General features: G+C 43.6%; 1 protein-coding gene across 10 annotated transcripts in view; it reads left to right on the forward strand.

Moving 5' to 3' along the window:
- The window catches only part of kalrna (kalirin RhoGEF kinase a), a 980,827-nt gene that overhangs the window by 646,728 nt on the left and 317,399 nt on the right, over positions 1-16,700 (forward strand). For all 10 annotated transcript variants that reach the window (XM_068035342.1, XM_068035333.1, XM_068035338.1 and 7 more), the window contains exons 30-33: positions 5,754-5,944; positions 11,481-11,582; positions 12,949-13,091; positions 16,574-16,676. In XM_068035342.1, coding sequence (XP_067891443.1) covers positions 5,754-5,944; positions 11,481-11,582; positions 12,949-13,091; positions 16,574-16,676 — 539 coding nt within the window. The remainder of the gene's footprint in view (positions 1-5,753; positions 5,945-11,480; positions 11,583-12,948; positions 13,092-16,573; positions 16,677-16,700) is intronic.

Genomic DNA, 16,700 nt, shown 5'->3' on the forward strand with positions numbered 1-16,700 from the left:
CAGGTTCGAGGAGGGTTGGGTTTGGGCTTACAATTTTTAATATTTTTACATCCCACCTGACACAAATCATAAACACTGCATTAGTTAAAAGTTTACATTTCTACAAAGTCCAAATTTAAATCATTATTACAATTTTACTTGTATGGTTATAATTTATCTATTTCTTAAACTTATTGGGCTGAATTTTATGAGCGTGCTGCAAATTGCAGCAGCCGCTCTGATCTCGGCGGTCCGTCCGCACAGATCCACCATCGCTGAGCCCCCTGATATTTTGTGTGGGGGCTCATTTAAATGGAGGGGTGGAGTGGCTGCCCCCTGATAACATAGAGAGGGCAGCCGCTTTGACCCCGTCAACGGCATGCGGCAGCATTGCGCAGGCGCCAACGTCATTTTTAAAGGGCTTCAAGCCCTTCAGGTAAATCTAAATGTTTAAAGGTCGCGCCACACTAATATTAGAAATAAAATTTTATTTAAATTCACATTTCCTCTCCCACCCCCCACCCTCCCAAAGAGTTCTCAATAAATAAAATTACCTATTCCCTCGGAAAACCAATTTTTAAAATGATGGACTTTCACCCCCCTCCCCCAACCTCAGCGTCTTTGACCCTCAACCCCTTCCCACCAACCCCACAATCAATTGGAGCGCTTTTCTCCACTCACCCCCACCCCCGCCCTGAAAATGTCACTCCTTGCCCCTCTCCTCCAGTGTCACACCTTGAAACTCCAAACGGAGTTCCGAAGGCACAGGACATCTGACCAGTGGCTGGAACATCAACGTGGGATGGCCGTTGCTACCAGGTAAGTAAAATGTAGGCCCTGTCGCTGAGCGGCGGAAGTGGGGAGGGGGGCGGGGCCGCACCAAGGCCTTGCCACCACCGGTAAAATGCGGCAGGGCCTTCCCGACATCGGGGGTTGTGGCGGTCCTCTCCTGGAAGAATTTTCCGGGCCGCCCCGCCACAACATCCGACGTCAGAGGGCTAGTAAAATTGACCTATTATATCTATCATTAAATTTAATATTTAGTAAACCATAACCTTCAATTCATTAGATATTAAGATTAAGGTTCAATAAATCCTTGCATAAAAACGTGCATACCCTGGACAACTTGGAGGTGAGCAGAGCATGGCATAATGGGACAAGCTGATGTGCGTAAAAACTTCAAATTACTAGTTTAATCATTGGGTGCAATTTCCATCAGTTTGCATATTATGCTGTGGCAAAATAAGTAACATGCAATGACTAAAACACAGATTATGCTTAATATTTGTGGCAGATCTGACCAAAAGCAGCCAACCATTTCCCACATTAGGTACCAGAATCATTAATTTTAATCAAATGGTTCCTGACTTGATCAATAATGTTGCAAACAGTTTCTGTGTTCTATAAGCCAAAGTGTACCTTTTTGTCTTTGTTGGCATGTAACAGTTTTTTGCTGTTTGTCATAGCATTGCAGCTATCTGGAGTATTGATTTTAAATATGTGTACATTGCAGTCTGCACAATAAGCTGAACGCAGAAGAATTAAAATTGTGTTAAAACATGTTGTCAATGGATATCAATGATGAATGCCATTTGGCCACGTAGGTAGCAGCCTGCAGCGCTGCCTGCCCTCGGGGAATCGATGTAGTCTGCATAGTGCCACTAGAAGTGCTACACAAACAAATTTCTCCCCATGTAATGTTTACAAGAACTTTTTCTAGTTCTAGGCAGTGTCCTTTTTAGTACACAATAAAAAGCTAGATGAATCCAGATTATTCATGAGAAACCTGACTAGCCCTTTCTCTGGAAGATAATTCCCTCAGACTTACAGACTTGCTGACTTTCACTGGAGATACTTTCACGATATTAGATTGCAGGCAGCAGTAAGCCCATGATCACCCTGCACTTGGAAATATAAATGACCCAACCTATTTTATTCCAGTAGCTGAAAATCCCTATAACGTTGTGGGTTTTGTCATTGACTGACTAGATTCACTGGATCCCCTTCTGGCCAGAGAACAGCATCAATAAATAGATGAGAGTGGTGGCGCTGAGCTCTAGATCCCAGAGCAGCAACATAAAAGCATCTCTAGGCAATTTAGTCTCAGCAGAGATCAATAGGAAAGACTCTTCTTCTTTGGCCTCCTTGTCTCGGGAGACATTGGGTAAGTGCCTGGAGGTGGTCAGTGGTTTGTGAAGCAGCGCCTGGAGTGGCTATAAAGGCCAATTCTAGAGTGACAGACTCTTCCACAGGTGCTGCAGATAAAATTGGTTGATGGGGCTGTTCCACAGTTGGCTCTCTCCTTGCGCTTCTGTCTTTTTTCCTGCCAACTGCTAAGTCTCTTCGACTCGCCATGCTTTAGCCCCGCCTTTATGGTTGCCCGCCAGCTCTGGCGATCACTGGCAACTGACTCCCACGACTTGTGATCAATGTCACAGGACTTCATGTCGCGTTTGCAGACGTCTTTAAAGCGGAGACATGGACGGCCGGTGGGTCTGATACCAGTGACGTGCTTGCTGTACAATGTGTCCTTGGGGATCCTGCCATCTTCCATGCGGCTCACATGGCCAAGCCATCTCAGGTGCCGCTGGCTTAGTAGGGTGTATATGGTGGCCTCGAGGACTTCTGTGTTGGAGATACGGTCCTGCCACCTGATGCCAAGGATTCACCGGAGGCAGCGACGATAGAATGAATTGAGACGTCGCTCTTGGCTGACGTACGTTGTCCAGGCCTCACTGTCGTAGAGCAAGGTACTGAGGACACAGGCTTGATACACTTGGACTTTTGTGTTCTGTGTCAGTGCGCCATTTTCCCACACTCTCTTGGCCAGTCTGGACATAGCAGAGGAAGCCTTTCCCATGCGCTTGTTTAATTCTGCATCGAGAGACAGGTTACTGGTGATAGTTGAGCCTAGGTAGGTGAACTCGTGAACCACTTCCAGAGTGTGGTTGCCGATATTGATGGATGGGGCATTTGTGACGTCCTGTCCCATGATGTTCGTTTTCTTGAGGCTGATTGTTAGTCCAAATTCATTGCAGGCAGCCGCAAACCTGTCGATGAGTCTTTCCAGACACTCTTCAGTGTGAGCTGTTAATGCAGCATCATCAGCAAAGAGGAGTTCCCTGATGAGAACTTTCCGTACTTTGGTCTTCGCTCTTAGATGGGCAAGGTTGAACAACCTGCCACCTGATCTTGTCTGGAGGAAAATTCCTTCTTCTGAAGACTTGAAAGCATGTGAGAGCAGCAGGGAGAAGAAGATCCCGAACAGTGTAGGTGCGAGAACACAGCCCTGTTTCACACCACTCAGGATTGGAAAGGGGTCTGATGAGGTGCCGCTTTGCTGGATTGTGCCTTTCATGTTGTCATGGAATGAGGTGATGATACTCAGTAGCTTTGGTGGGCAACCAATCTTTTCTAGTAGTCTGAAGAGACCACGTCTGCTGACGAGGTCAAAGGCTTTGGTGAGATCAATGAAAGCAACGTAGAGGGGCATCTGTTGTTCACTGCATTTCTCCTGTAGCTGGCGAAGGGAGAACAGCATGTCAATGGTGGATCTCTTTGCTCGAAAGCCACACTGTGCCTCAGGATAGACACGCTCAGCCAGCTTCTGGAGCCTGTTTAAAGTGACACGAGCAAAAAAGGAAAGAAGGTACCAGCCTTTCGTTTTGCAAGCTGGAACGTCAGAACTATGTGTCCTGGCCTGTCGGAAGACCTTACACAAATCAACGATTCTCGGAAGACCGCCATCATCAACAACGAGCTCAGTAGACTCAATGTGGACATTGCAGCACTTCAGGAGACACACCTCCCTGTGAGCGGATCTCTAAGAGAGCAAGACTACACCTTCTTCTGGCAGGGTAGGGATCCTGAAGAACCAAGACAGCACGGAGTGGGCTTCGCCATCAGAAACTCTTTGCTCAGCATGATAGAGCCACCCTCAAATGGCTCGGAACGCATACTGTCCATCCGACTGTTCACTGCCTCTGGTCTAGTACACCTACTCAGCATCTATGCTCCAACACTCTGCTCCCCACCTGAAGCTAAAGACCAGTTCTACGAGGAACTCCATAATATCATTAGCAGCATCCCCAACACTGAACACCTATTCCTGCTGGGGGACTTTAACGCCAGGGTTGGGGCCGACCATGACTCATGGCCCTCCTGCCTTGGGCGCTATGGCATTGGAAGGATGAATGAGAATGGACAGAGACTGCTTGAGTTGTGTACCTATCATAACCTCTGCATCACCAACTCATTTTTTCACACTAAACCCTGTCACCAGGTTTCTTGGAGGCACCCAAGATCACGTCATTGGCACCAGCTGGACCTCATCGTCACAAGGCGAGCCTGTTTAAATAGGAAAGACTGCAAGTGCTGAAACTGGGCATAAAAGCAGAAAATCCTCGAAATACATAATGGGTACATCAGCATTCCTAAAGAGGATTTTTGAGTGCCTGTCCTTTAGATGTGAACTATCTTTTCTCTTTCTGCAGTTCATGGACTTGCTGATTGCAACATTTTCTGCATTTTTTGACTCATTCCCAGCAACCTGATTCCTTTCTTTTTCTCCTAGTTTTCTCTCCCCCTCCCCATTTCCTGAATGCCTGTGAACCATTCCACCAACTGTTTAGGACCTTACCCAAGTAGCAATTCTTCAAAAGTAAGCCTGGACGGTGAGTTTTGGCTGGCTTTTAACTTCTGAGGAAACCACACCCAAGCCTGATCCAGGCCTCACCGAACGTCCAAGTGCATCTGTTTTAAACAAGAAACACTGGGTAGCAATCAGGAGTGGGAACCTTCACCAAATCGTCCTCCTCCTAGCTCAGAAAATTTCAACCGCCATCCTGCTTGAGACATCTAACAAAGCACAAATGGGAAAACTGAATTCAAGACCTTCCCAATGTGTATGGTTCAGCTGCTCACTGGATTAATCAACTGGTCCATCGAGGGAGGCAAAAATCCATGTATCCAAGAAATTACAATGTACATAATATGAATACACCAAAATCTAATCAGTTTATCTTATAGAGACATAGAGATATAGAGTTATACAGCACAGAAACAGGCCCTTTGGCCCATCGTGTCTGTGCCGACCATCAAGCACCTAACTATTCTAATCCCATTTTCCAGCACATGGCCCGTAGCCTTGTATACTATGGCGTTTCAAGTGCTCATCTAAATAGTTCTTAAATGTTGTGAGGGTTCCTGCCTCTACCACCCCTTCAGGCAGTGCATTCCAGATTCCAACCACCCTCTGTGTGAAATTTATTTTCCTCAAATCCCCTTTAAACCTCCTGCCCCTTACCTTAAATCTATGCCCCCTGGTTATTGACCCCTCTGCTAAGGGAAAAAGTTCCTTCCTATCTAACCTATCAATGCCCCTGACAATTTTGTATACCTCAATCATGTCCCCCCTCAGCCTTTTCTGCTCTAAGGAAAACAACCCTAGCCTTTTCAGTCTCTCTTCATAGTTGAAATGCTCCAGCCCAGGCAACATCCTGGTGAATCTCCTCTGCACCCTCTCCAGTGCATATATTAATATATATATACTGACCTCAGTATGGAAACTAGCCAGTCTGTTTGAGTGTTGCTTTCTGAACCAAAACTGGTTAGTCTACTACAGATACACACAATGCATGAATGTGTATGTATAACGACACACATTCTGATTGGATAATATAAATGAGTATTATTGCTAGAGGTTCACAGAAATTATTTTGCAAAGCTTGTCATTATAAAAATTAACATTTTTCTCATCTTCCATCTGTACTCAGGGTTCGATGAAAACTTTGATGTTCAGGGTGAGCTCATCCTTCAGGACACCTTCCAAGTGTGGGACCCCAAATCTCTCATTCGGAAAGGACGGGAACGGCATTTGTTTCTCTTTGAATTATCCTTGGTTTTTAGCAAGGAAATCAAGGATTCCTCAGGACATAGCAAATATGTTTACAAGCACAAGTTACTAGTGAGTGCAGTTCTTACATCACTGCAATTTCTTTCATTACCATTTGAATTGAATTTAATGAGATGGTATTTACAGCAGTTTCAGAATTCTTTAGCATTCCATGTCACACAACACATTTGGATCAATGCTTGGGGTGAGGACCGATATTCCTTCTAAGATGTGTGCATGTGTGGCCGCACAGCAATTGGGAATGTGCCACGCAGGGAACAAACAGACTGCACACAAGTAATATTCCCTTTCAGATGTGAGGATGCGCAGCTGCGCATCAATCATAAAGGGACTGTGCAGTGCAACAAGCCTGCAGCACTCAGCAAAGAGAAGTTAGAGGGAACACTGTTGAGGACCCTCCCTAGAAGCACTGTGGTCTGTACCCTTTGTTGTTGACCTGCCTTTGTTGTTCTCATAGGCTTGTTAATGGGTTGCTGGAACCTGTTCTATTTTTGCCAGTTTCTCGTGCTTCCATTTCTACCCCCACATCTTTCAGCTATTCACCTGTTCACTGTGTCTTGTACATGTCTTTAATGTATCTCCTTATGCTCCTCTTGTCTTCCAATATCACTTCTGCCATTTAACAATCTCCTGTTTTTCATTTAAGTGTTTTACAGGACATTCTATTTCTTTTTAAGTGTGTTTATGTTGGTTTTTTTCCATCATTCTTCCCTTTCTTATGTTCCTTATGAAATGTTATTGATCAGTCATATCCTTCAATTTTGATGAAGGATAGACACCTGAAATGTTAACTCCTCTCACAGATGCTGTCCGACCTGCCACATATTTTCAATATTCTCTGTTTTATTTTATATAATCCCGATTGTCTATCAGTAAGGTCTTTTTACTTCAGTGGTACTAAAAGTCTGCTGTTCGGAGACCAGTGCTATACCAATTTTTGTGTGCTGCTCTCCCTGTTTAATATATTTCACATACTGCTGCTTTTTTTTAGGCCCAAAGGGCTGCAGTTGGGACCATGGACTTATCCTACTGTGCACACATTCCAGGTTTCCATTTCAATGTAAACATATTTCATAAAATCATAAGAACTAGGAGCAGGAGTAGGCCATCCGGCCCCTCGAGCCTGCTCCGCCATTCAATAAGATCATGGCTGATCTGTTCGTGGACTCAGATCCACTTACCCGCGCTCTCACCTTATCCCTTAATTCCTTTATTGTTCAAAAAGATATCTACCTTAGCTTTAAAAATGTTTACTGAAGTAGCGTCAACTACTTCACTGGACAAAGAATTCCATAGATTAACAACCCTCTGGGTGAAGAAGTTCCTTCTCAATTCAGTCCTAAATCTGCTCCCTCTAATCTTGAGGCTATGCCCTCTTGTCCTAGCTTCACCTGCCAGTGGAAACATCCTCTCTACTTGTATCTTATCTATTCCCTTCATAATTTTATATGTTTCTATAAGATCCCCCCTCATTCTTCTGAATTCCAATGAATATAATCCCAATCTACTCAGTCTCTCCTCATAAGCCAACCCCCTCAACTCCGGAATCAACCTAGTGAACCTCCTCTGCACCCCCTCCAGTGCCCGTACATCCTTTCTCAAGTAAGGAGACCAAAACTGCACACAGTACTCCAGGTGCGGCCTCACCAGTACCTTATACAGCTGCAACATAACCTCTCTGCTTTTAAACTCAATCCCTTTAGCAATGAAGGACAAAGTTCCATTTGCCTTCCTAATTACTTGCTGTACCTGCAGACCAACCTTCTGCGATTCATGCACAAGGACACCCAGGTCCCTCTGCATAGCAGCATGCTGCAACTTTTTACCATTCAAGTAATAATCCTTTTTACTGTTACTCCTACCGAAATGAATGACTTCACATTTATTAACATTGTATTCCATCTACCAGACCTTTGCCCACTCACTCAATGTATCTATGTTCCTCTGCAAAGTTTCACAGTCATCTGCACACTTTGCTCTGCCACTCATCTTAGTGTCATCTACAAACTTTGACACCCTACACGTGGTCCCCAACTCCAAATCATCTATATAAATTGTAAATAATTGCGGTCCCAACACCGATCCCTGAGGCACACCACTAGTGTCTGATTGCCAGCCAGAATAGCACTCATTTATCCCCACTCTCTGCTTCCTGTTAGTCAACCAATCCTCTATCCATGCTGATACTTTACCCCTAACGCCATGCATCCTTATCTTATGCAGCAGCCTCTTGTGTGGCACCTTGTCGAAGGCCTTTTGGAAATCTAGGTACACCACATCCACTGGGTTCCCATTGTCCACCTTGCTCGTAATGTCATCATAGAATTCCAAAAGATTTGTCAAGCATGACTTGCCCTTCATGAACCCATGCTGTGTCTGCCCAACGGGACAATTTCTATCGAGATGCCCTGCTATTTCTTCCTTGATAATAGACTCAAGCATCTTCCCCACTACAGAGGTTAAGCTAACCGGTCTATAATTCCCCATCTTTTGTCTACCTCCCTTTTTAAACAGTGGCGTCACATCTGCTGTTTTCCAATCTGCTGGGACTACCCCAGAGTCCAGCGAATTTTGGAAAATTACCGCCAGTGCACCTGCTATTTCTCCCGCCATCTCTTTTAGTACCCTGGGATGCATTCCATCAGGGCCAGGAGATTTATCAATCCTTAGCTCCATTAGCTTGCCCAACACTACCTCTTCCGTAATAATGATTGTTTCCAGGTCCTCACCTATGTTTGTCTCTTTGTCAATTACTGGCATGTTATTAGTGTCCTCCACTGTGAAGACCGATACAAAATACCTGTTCAATGCCTCGGCCATTTCATCATATCCCATAACTAAATTCCCCTTCTCATCCTCTAAAGGACCAACGTTTACTTTAGCCACTCTTTTTCGTTTTATTTATAGAAACTTTTGCTATCTGTCTTTATATTCTGTGCTAGTTTTTTCTCATGATCTATCTTACTTTTCTTTATAGCCCTTTTTGTGGCTTTCTGTTGACCTTTAAAGTTTTCCCAATCTTCTAGTTTCATGCTGTTTTTGGCCACTTTGTATGCCTTCTCTTTCAATTTGATAGCCTCCCTTATTTCCTTAGACACCCATGGCAGATTACCCCTTTTCTTCCAGTCCTTCCTTTTCACTGGAATATACTTTTGCTGAGCACTTTGAAAAATTGCTTTGAAAGTCCTCCACTGCTCGTCAACTGTCCCACCATAAAATCTTTGTTTCCAGTCTACTTTAGCCAAGTCCTCCCTCATTCTGTTGTAGTCCCCCTTGTTCAAGCGCAGGTTCCTGGTATTGGATTTTATCTTCACACTCTCCATCTGTATTCTAAATTCAACCATACTGTGATCACTCCTTCCAAGAGGATCCCTAACTATGAGGTCATTAATTATTCCTGTCTCATTACACAGGACTAGATCTAGGATAGCTTGCTCCCTCGTCGGTTCCATTACATACTGTTCAAGAAAACTATCACGGATACACTCAACGAACTCCTCCTCAAGGCTACCCTGACTGAGCTGGTTCGACCAATCTACATGTAGATTAAAATCCCCCATGATAATTGCCGTACCATTTTTACAGGCATTAGTTATTTCTTTGTTTATTGCCCGCCCCAATGTGATGTTATTATTTGGTGGCCTATAGACTACGCCTATCAATGACTTTTTCTTCTTAGAGTTTCTAATTTCCACCCAAATGGATTCAACCTCATTCTCCATAGAACCTATATCATCTCTCAGCACCGCCCTGATGTCATCCTTGAATATCAGAGCTACACCATCTCCCTTACCTTCCTGTCTGTCCTTCCGAATAGTCTGGTACCCCTGGATATTTAACTCCCAGTCGTGACCAACCTGTAACCATGTCTCCGTAATGGCTACCAAATCATATTCATTCGCGATGATTTGTGCCGTTAACTCATCAACCTTGTTACGAATGCTACGAGCATTCAGGTAAAGTGCCTTTATGCTAGCTTTCTTACCCTCATGATTTCCAACATCTCTAATAATAACTCCTTTCTGCTTCTTTCATAGTCTGCCTTGAACTTAAACCCTCCTCCACACATATTAACTTGCTGCTTACCTTTTTATTTAACATCATACTCCCTGTAGTTTTCCCTTTCCCTTCCCCCCGACTCACTAGTTTAAAGTTCTAGAGACCACCCTATTTATCCTTTTCGCTAGAACACTGGTTCCAGATCGGTTCAGGTGGAGACCGTCCCATCGGTACAGATCCCCCCGGTTCCAAAACTGATGCCAATACCCCATGAAATGGAATCCCTCTTTCCCACACCACTCTCCTAGCCACGTGTTTACTTCCCTAATGTTCTTATCCCTAAGCCAATTTGCACGTGGCTCGGGCAGTAATCCGGAGATTATGACCCTTGAGGACCTGTTCCTTAATTTCGTTCCTAGTGCTTTATAATCCCCAAACAGGTCCTCCATCCTAGCCTTGCCTATGTTGTTAGTCCCAACGTGGACCACAACAACTGGATCCTCCCCCTCCCGCTCCAATATCCTTTCAAGCCGGTCAGAGATGTCCTGCACCCTGGCACCGGGCAGGCAACACACCATGCGGGACTCCCGATCCTGCTTGCAAAGGATACTATCGATCCTTTATACTATATTTAAATACTATTACTATATTACTATAATACTATATACGATACTAAATACTATATTTATTGAACAGCCTTTGATGAGTGGGCATACCAGGCAGGAGAACTGTGTCTTTGCCAGAGATTGCACTTCTGTAACATGAAATGTCCTGATGAAGGTGAATGGTTATCATATAAGAGGACACAAAGGATATTTAAGTGAAAAAGTGCCTTTCTGTGCTCCAAGTTTAGTATAACAAGAAATAAAAACAGAAAGTGCTGGAAATACTCAGAAGGTCTGCTGGCATCTGTGGAGAGAGAAACAGAGTTAACGTTTCAGGTCTGTGACCTTTCATCTCCGCAGATGATGCCAGACCTGCTGAGTATTTCCAGCACATTGTGTTTTTATTTCAAATTTCCAGCATCTACAGTATTTTGCTTTTATTTTAGTGTAGCAATAGAATGAATTAAATTAATAACCAAACATTATCATGATTGCGAACTGGCATGTTTACCTTGATGGCATGTCATTGACATCATGTATATGGTTCTCCCACAGTCACCACACTGTAAAATATAATCACCCCTTACTCTGAAAACCCAATGTCTCAGATCAAGATTGTTGTGGAACTTGCAAGCTGCCGGTAGACATGCAAGTCCTATACTGGCCTGCTAAACAAGCTGAACTGTTTTAATACATCTGCTTGCTTGCATCATGAGTATCTCTGCTTGAATTCCCTGGAAAGTAGCATGTGTAGTCACAAAAATCATGGATGTGTCCAGATTGCCAGTCTGCGTTTTAATAAATAGGCCTTGATTTGGAGCAACTGCAGAACAAATGTACAGAGAACAATGCGTGTTTGTATAAAGTTTATATCCAGTTAATGATGCTGGAGATTAATTCCCTTTTATCTCAAAGATGTAAAAGAAAGATAAACTGTTATTTATTGCTTATTAGATAATCCCCTCATTTGCTTCAATTTCCAGACATCAGAGTTGGGGGTAACAGAGCATGTCGAAGGTGATCCCTGCAAATTTGCCTTGTGGGTGGGCCGAACACCTTCTTCGGATAACAAGACTGTCCTAAAGGTAATCTTACTTAATCTGAAAAAGTCATGTTTTTTGAATGAAAAAAATAGAGTTTTGCATTTATTCTGAATTATTCAGAAAAAAGGAATAGTGATAAAAATTCATTCACTTTCTTAGTAACACTTTCAACTTTCATCTATCTGCTGAATTTTGTGAAAACTCTAAGCTGCTTTGTATCTCAGGTTGGATCTGGTAGAGCTGAAGTCCTAATAGTGTAGCTGGTCTCCCTGGAAAGTGACTGCACAGTAGGTTTTGGTATTTTGGGCAGATTTTCTGCAACTGTTTGGGGAGCATGCATGCATAAAACATCATGACGCCAGCAACAAATTAAGTCATAATGCTACCAAAAGGAATCACTGCGCACATATATGCTGCTGTTTAAGAAAGGCTAACTTATTGGTGGTCAAATGACTGGCAGCAGTGAGCAAGATCCAATAAGACAAAAAATGAGACTTCCTGGCTACTGATCTTAAAAAATCGCATGTTTAGGTTCAGTTGTCACCAGCACAAGAATTATATAAAAATAGCATTAATGTATATTATTCATTCAAGGGATGGCGCTGTTGCTGGCAAGGCCAGCATTTATTGTCCATCCCTAATTGCCCTTATAGAAGTTTTGACCCAACTGAATAACTTGTTAGGCCATTTCAAAGGGCAGTTAAGAGACAACCACATTGCTATGGATCTAGAGTCATGTATAGGTCACACCAAGTAAGGATGGCAGATTTCCTTCCCTAAAGGTCATTAGTGAACCAGAAATATTTTTACGACAATCCAGTAGTTTCATGGTCACCATTACTGATGCTAGATTTTTATTCCAGATTTATTTAATTGATGGAATTTAAATTTCCCAGCTGCTGTGAATGAAATTTGAACTCCCCTCTCATTAGCCTAGACCTCTAGATTACTAGTCAAGTAACATAACTACTATACTGCCATACCCCAGTATACTTCAGGTGGTGATTGTTATTTCCAAGTTGAAGGGTTTGTTTCTGACAATGTGACAGTGGTAAAGAGAAACAATTGGAATCATGTCCAGAATGAGACAATAGAGTATTGCAGAATGAGACAGAAGAGTATTGCATTCCTGTGGAAATACAGAAATTGGAGAAAATGAAATCTTTAATACACTGTAAATAAGTCAGAGGCATTTAACTATTAATTGCTATGATTTGCTTTTTATTACTAGTCTCCTCTAAATACATCTAATAATTCTAACACATTGACCAGGAATTTCCCAGAAGCTTCTCCTGCTCCTCTGTCATAACTTGATGTAAACTCAAGAGAAGCCCCCAGGAAAATCTGGCCATTGACATTAAAGCCATGGTTAATAAAATCTTATGCGAGATCCTGTGCTTTTCTTTAGGCTTCCAACATTGAAACAAAGCAGGATTGGATTAAAAATATTCGGGAGGTCATACAGGAGAGAACTATTCACCTGAAAGGAGCTCTGAAAGAACCTATTCAGCTACCCAAAACCCCAGCAAAACAAAGGAATAATAGTAAAAGGTAGAGTCCTCCTTGGTGTTTGTATGGTATGTACTGCTTTTTGTGTGCTGTAATTGCACAAAATATTTGTGTTTATTTTATCTCATTAAATCTATCACAAAATTACAAGATAATTATTGATTTAGCTCCTCGTAGTGTATCCATCCAGTAAGTCAGAAAGATTCCATGACCCTCCTGTCCACCCACACATTGCAGTATCTGCTTTTTATTAAATGATTCTGGTGTTTTCATCCCTACTTCTCTAACCACAAGCCCATTCAATCCCTCTTTTTTGAAGAAGAACTTCTTGTTATCAGTTCCAAATTTTCATTTTTCTAGTTTGAGCTTGTATCCTGTCATTCTACTTTCACAATTTGGTTGGAAGTAATATTCTGGAATTACAGTTTCAATATCATTATCTTCCTTCTACACCTCGATAAAATCACCTCTCAGTCTCTTCCTTTCAAAGCTGAAAAGTCTAAAGCCCACCAGTCTTTTTGCACAAAACAGACCTTTGACATTAGCAATCGGGCTATTCTTCAAAGCATTTTCAGTGCACGAACATCTTCCTTGTGTCTTGGTTACCAGAACTGGATCCAGTACTCAAATTGTGGTCTCACTAGAGCACTTTACAATTTAAGCAAGATCCCTGTTTGATGTGTACTTTATAGTTTTGACTATATGGTTCAGCATTCTCTTTGCTTTGTTGATTGCTGCTCTGCAGCGGTTGGACATATGTGTTATACTCCAGAAAGCCAGTGGCGAAGGATAGAACCGGAACCAATCTTTACACACTTTTATATTTATTTACAGAGTTGCACATTACAAGCCTACACCTCCTAACCCAACAAACATCATTTCAGTGGGCTAGATTTTGTGGCGATGGTGGGGCTCCCAGTGCTGGACCAAAAAGGTGGAGGAACCTTGCCTCAGCCATGTCGCATTCCCCCGGCACTATCTTCCGTTGTTCAGACACTTATGTGCCAGGCGCCGGGATACTGGTCCCTTGAAAGACAGGGATCCTGCCTCCAAGAGCTGCTGGCCAATCAGAGGGCCGGCAGATCAGCAGTATCAGCAGCACCACCAGGAGCGATGGCCACTGCCATTACTGCAGAGGCCTTGGAGCCAGGCGCAGCGCTGGAACCCCAGTAAGTGAGGCAGGGTCTCTGGAGCCTCCCAGACTGGCCCCAGCGAGTGGGCTTGACATCCAGGGCAAGGGAGTCCATGGAGTGGAGGTTTGCCGGTGAAGACCTGTGGGCCACAGATTGCCTGCAGAAGATGGACCGCCCGCCCCCCCCCCCGCACAAGCCCACAAGGAGAGCGCCTCGTATTACAAGGTTCTCTCCCTGCGTGGCAGAGGCACCCCCTGCCACTTGTTAAATTCCAGCAGTGGGAGGAAGCAGCCCTTAAGTGGCCATTAATAGGCCACCTGAGGGCCTCTATTGGCCTCTGGGCAGGTAGGCCTTCATCAACCTATCCCTCCCCCGGCAAAATCACTTGCCGATGGGAAAGCAATGGGCCCCCGCCTCTCATTGCGATTCTATAGGCTCCCCACCCCCCCCGCTTCAGGGGTGCCCATAAAATCCAGCTCATTCTGTGTCTATTTATAGGGATTCAAGTGAATCACCAGTTAATGCCCACCACCTGCATACAATTAAACACAATTAAAATATAATTATCAGTATGGAGTGTCAAGTTTACTCAGACCACTAGACCGCTTTCAGTTTCATCCTTAGTATTTTTATGGTTTTTGTATCTCAGCTATTTTCCTTCCAATGTTCTGTACTTGAATCTTAAACTAGTGAGCATTTTAAAAAGAGATTTCTAACATTTTGGAAGTTGGAACAGATAAATTCTGGGAGCTCATGGTCAGCATGATTGTGTGTGCAACTCAACAGAATCTGTGGCCTCACCACTTCTTCCCCCTTGGCCGCTTGCTCCCTCCTCCCTCCCGCTCACAGTCTCCCTCCCCTCCCCTACCTATCTTGTTTCACTCTCTCTTCCCCACTTCCCCTCTTCCCACTTCCAGTGATCATGGGAGCGAGCGGAGGCCAGAAGCGGGAAGGAGCGGGGACCAGAAGCAGGGGACCAGAAGTGACAGGAAGTGGGGACCAGAACCGGGAGGGAGCCGAGTGAGGAGAAGTGGCGAGGCCGGGAGTGACGAGCAATGAATGAAGTTTTCGCGCGCATGCACGGATTAGTCCTGGCAAGGCGGGTGCTGACGTAGGCTGCGCGTGTGCAGCACCATACTGGCAGCAAGAGTCTGTTCTGCACATGTGCGAATCTGGGAGTGCTCTGATGACGTCGGCGGGGTGGGTGCTGCGTTGTCAAGAGTCACTTTGTTTTGGAATAGCTATGCTTGGGTTTAGTATTACAGAATACCCCCATATGCAAGCACCCACTCTCTATGACTAAAATTCAGGGAAATGTAGTGAGCCCAGGGATTGACCAGATTTGGCTTACTAGATATATCACATGTTTTCCACACAATCATCAAGCAGAAGAGTAAGCACAATATCAGGCATTGGCTGGACTACAATAAACTGGTCAGACTTATTGAACAGTAAACAGATCAATGAGCAGTATTGAATGTAAACAGTAGAGTCACAATAAATACAATAAATAATTTACTATTCTCCTAAAACTTGAAGCTACAAACGTGCTTTTTCTGCCCTAACACTCAATATGAAACTGATCCTTGAAACCATCTGTGGCAGACGAAAGTCTCAAAGTGTTCCAGCAGTCACTTACTACAATTGCTCAAATGGGTAGGCAAAATTTAAAATTTAAGGACAGCAACAGCCTCCGAAATATGAAGGGTACAGATTTACTACTGGCTTTGCATAATCCCAGCCATATATCATGGGCAATTGGAGAAGTGAGAAGAAGCTGGAGTGGTTAGAAAATTTCCTGTTGTTCTGAAAGAGCCTATTCCAACTACTTCCCACCAGCACAGTTCCCTTAATGCCTCTTCCAATTTCCTCTCCATCCAATTAGTTTAAATAATTCTTCATAACTAACTCTATGTATCTTATAAGTCCCATTTTAAATGTGTCAAGTGCAGCCCATTTCCCATGTGTCAAACCTTTTTGTCTTGAAGTTGTTCCCAGTTACTTGCAAAGATAGCATCATTTTTTGTACACCAAATACCAGAAGTATATCAGAGAACATTATTTTGAAACCACTATCTTTTGAACTTTCAGGTAATCTAAGTATTTGTGACTCTAAAGACTCCTCTATTATCTCTCCCTACTACATTTACCCTTGTATGGTGTGCCAACTAGCGGGTCGTCCTCCTGTCCTCTCAGTGTCTCTTTTAACAACTCCATAGTGTGTACTGTTGTCACTCGAGGTGAATAACTCACCATTGTCCTTATGACACACATCCCTATCTACTTTCCGAAGCAAAGAACCTACAATTACAATTTGCATAACTTACAGTCTGCATCTTCAGATGAATGAGCGATCACTCAGTAATTTCGTTATGTTTCTCTTATCCTTAGGGATATGGGTGAAGATGGAGATAGTCAGGGAGACGGCAGCAGTCAGCCAGACACTATTTCCATTGCGTCAAGAACCTCACAGAATACCATGGACAGTGATAAGGTAGGTGTAACTGCACAGAATCAG

This window comes from Heterodontus francisci, chromosome 7 (genome assembly GCF_036365525.1).
Source record: "Heterodontus francisci isolate sHetFra1 chromosome 7, sHetFra1.hap1, whole genome shotgun sequence".
NCBI lineage: Eukaryota > Metazoa > Chordata > Chondrichthyes > Heterodontiformes > Heterodontidae > Heterodontus > Heterodontus francisci.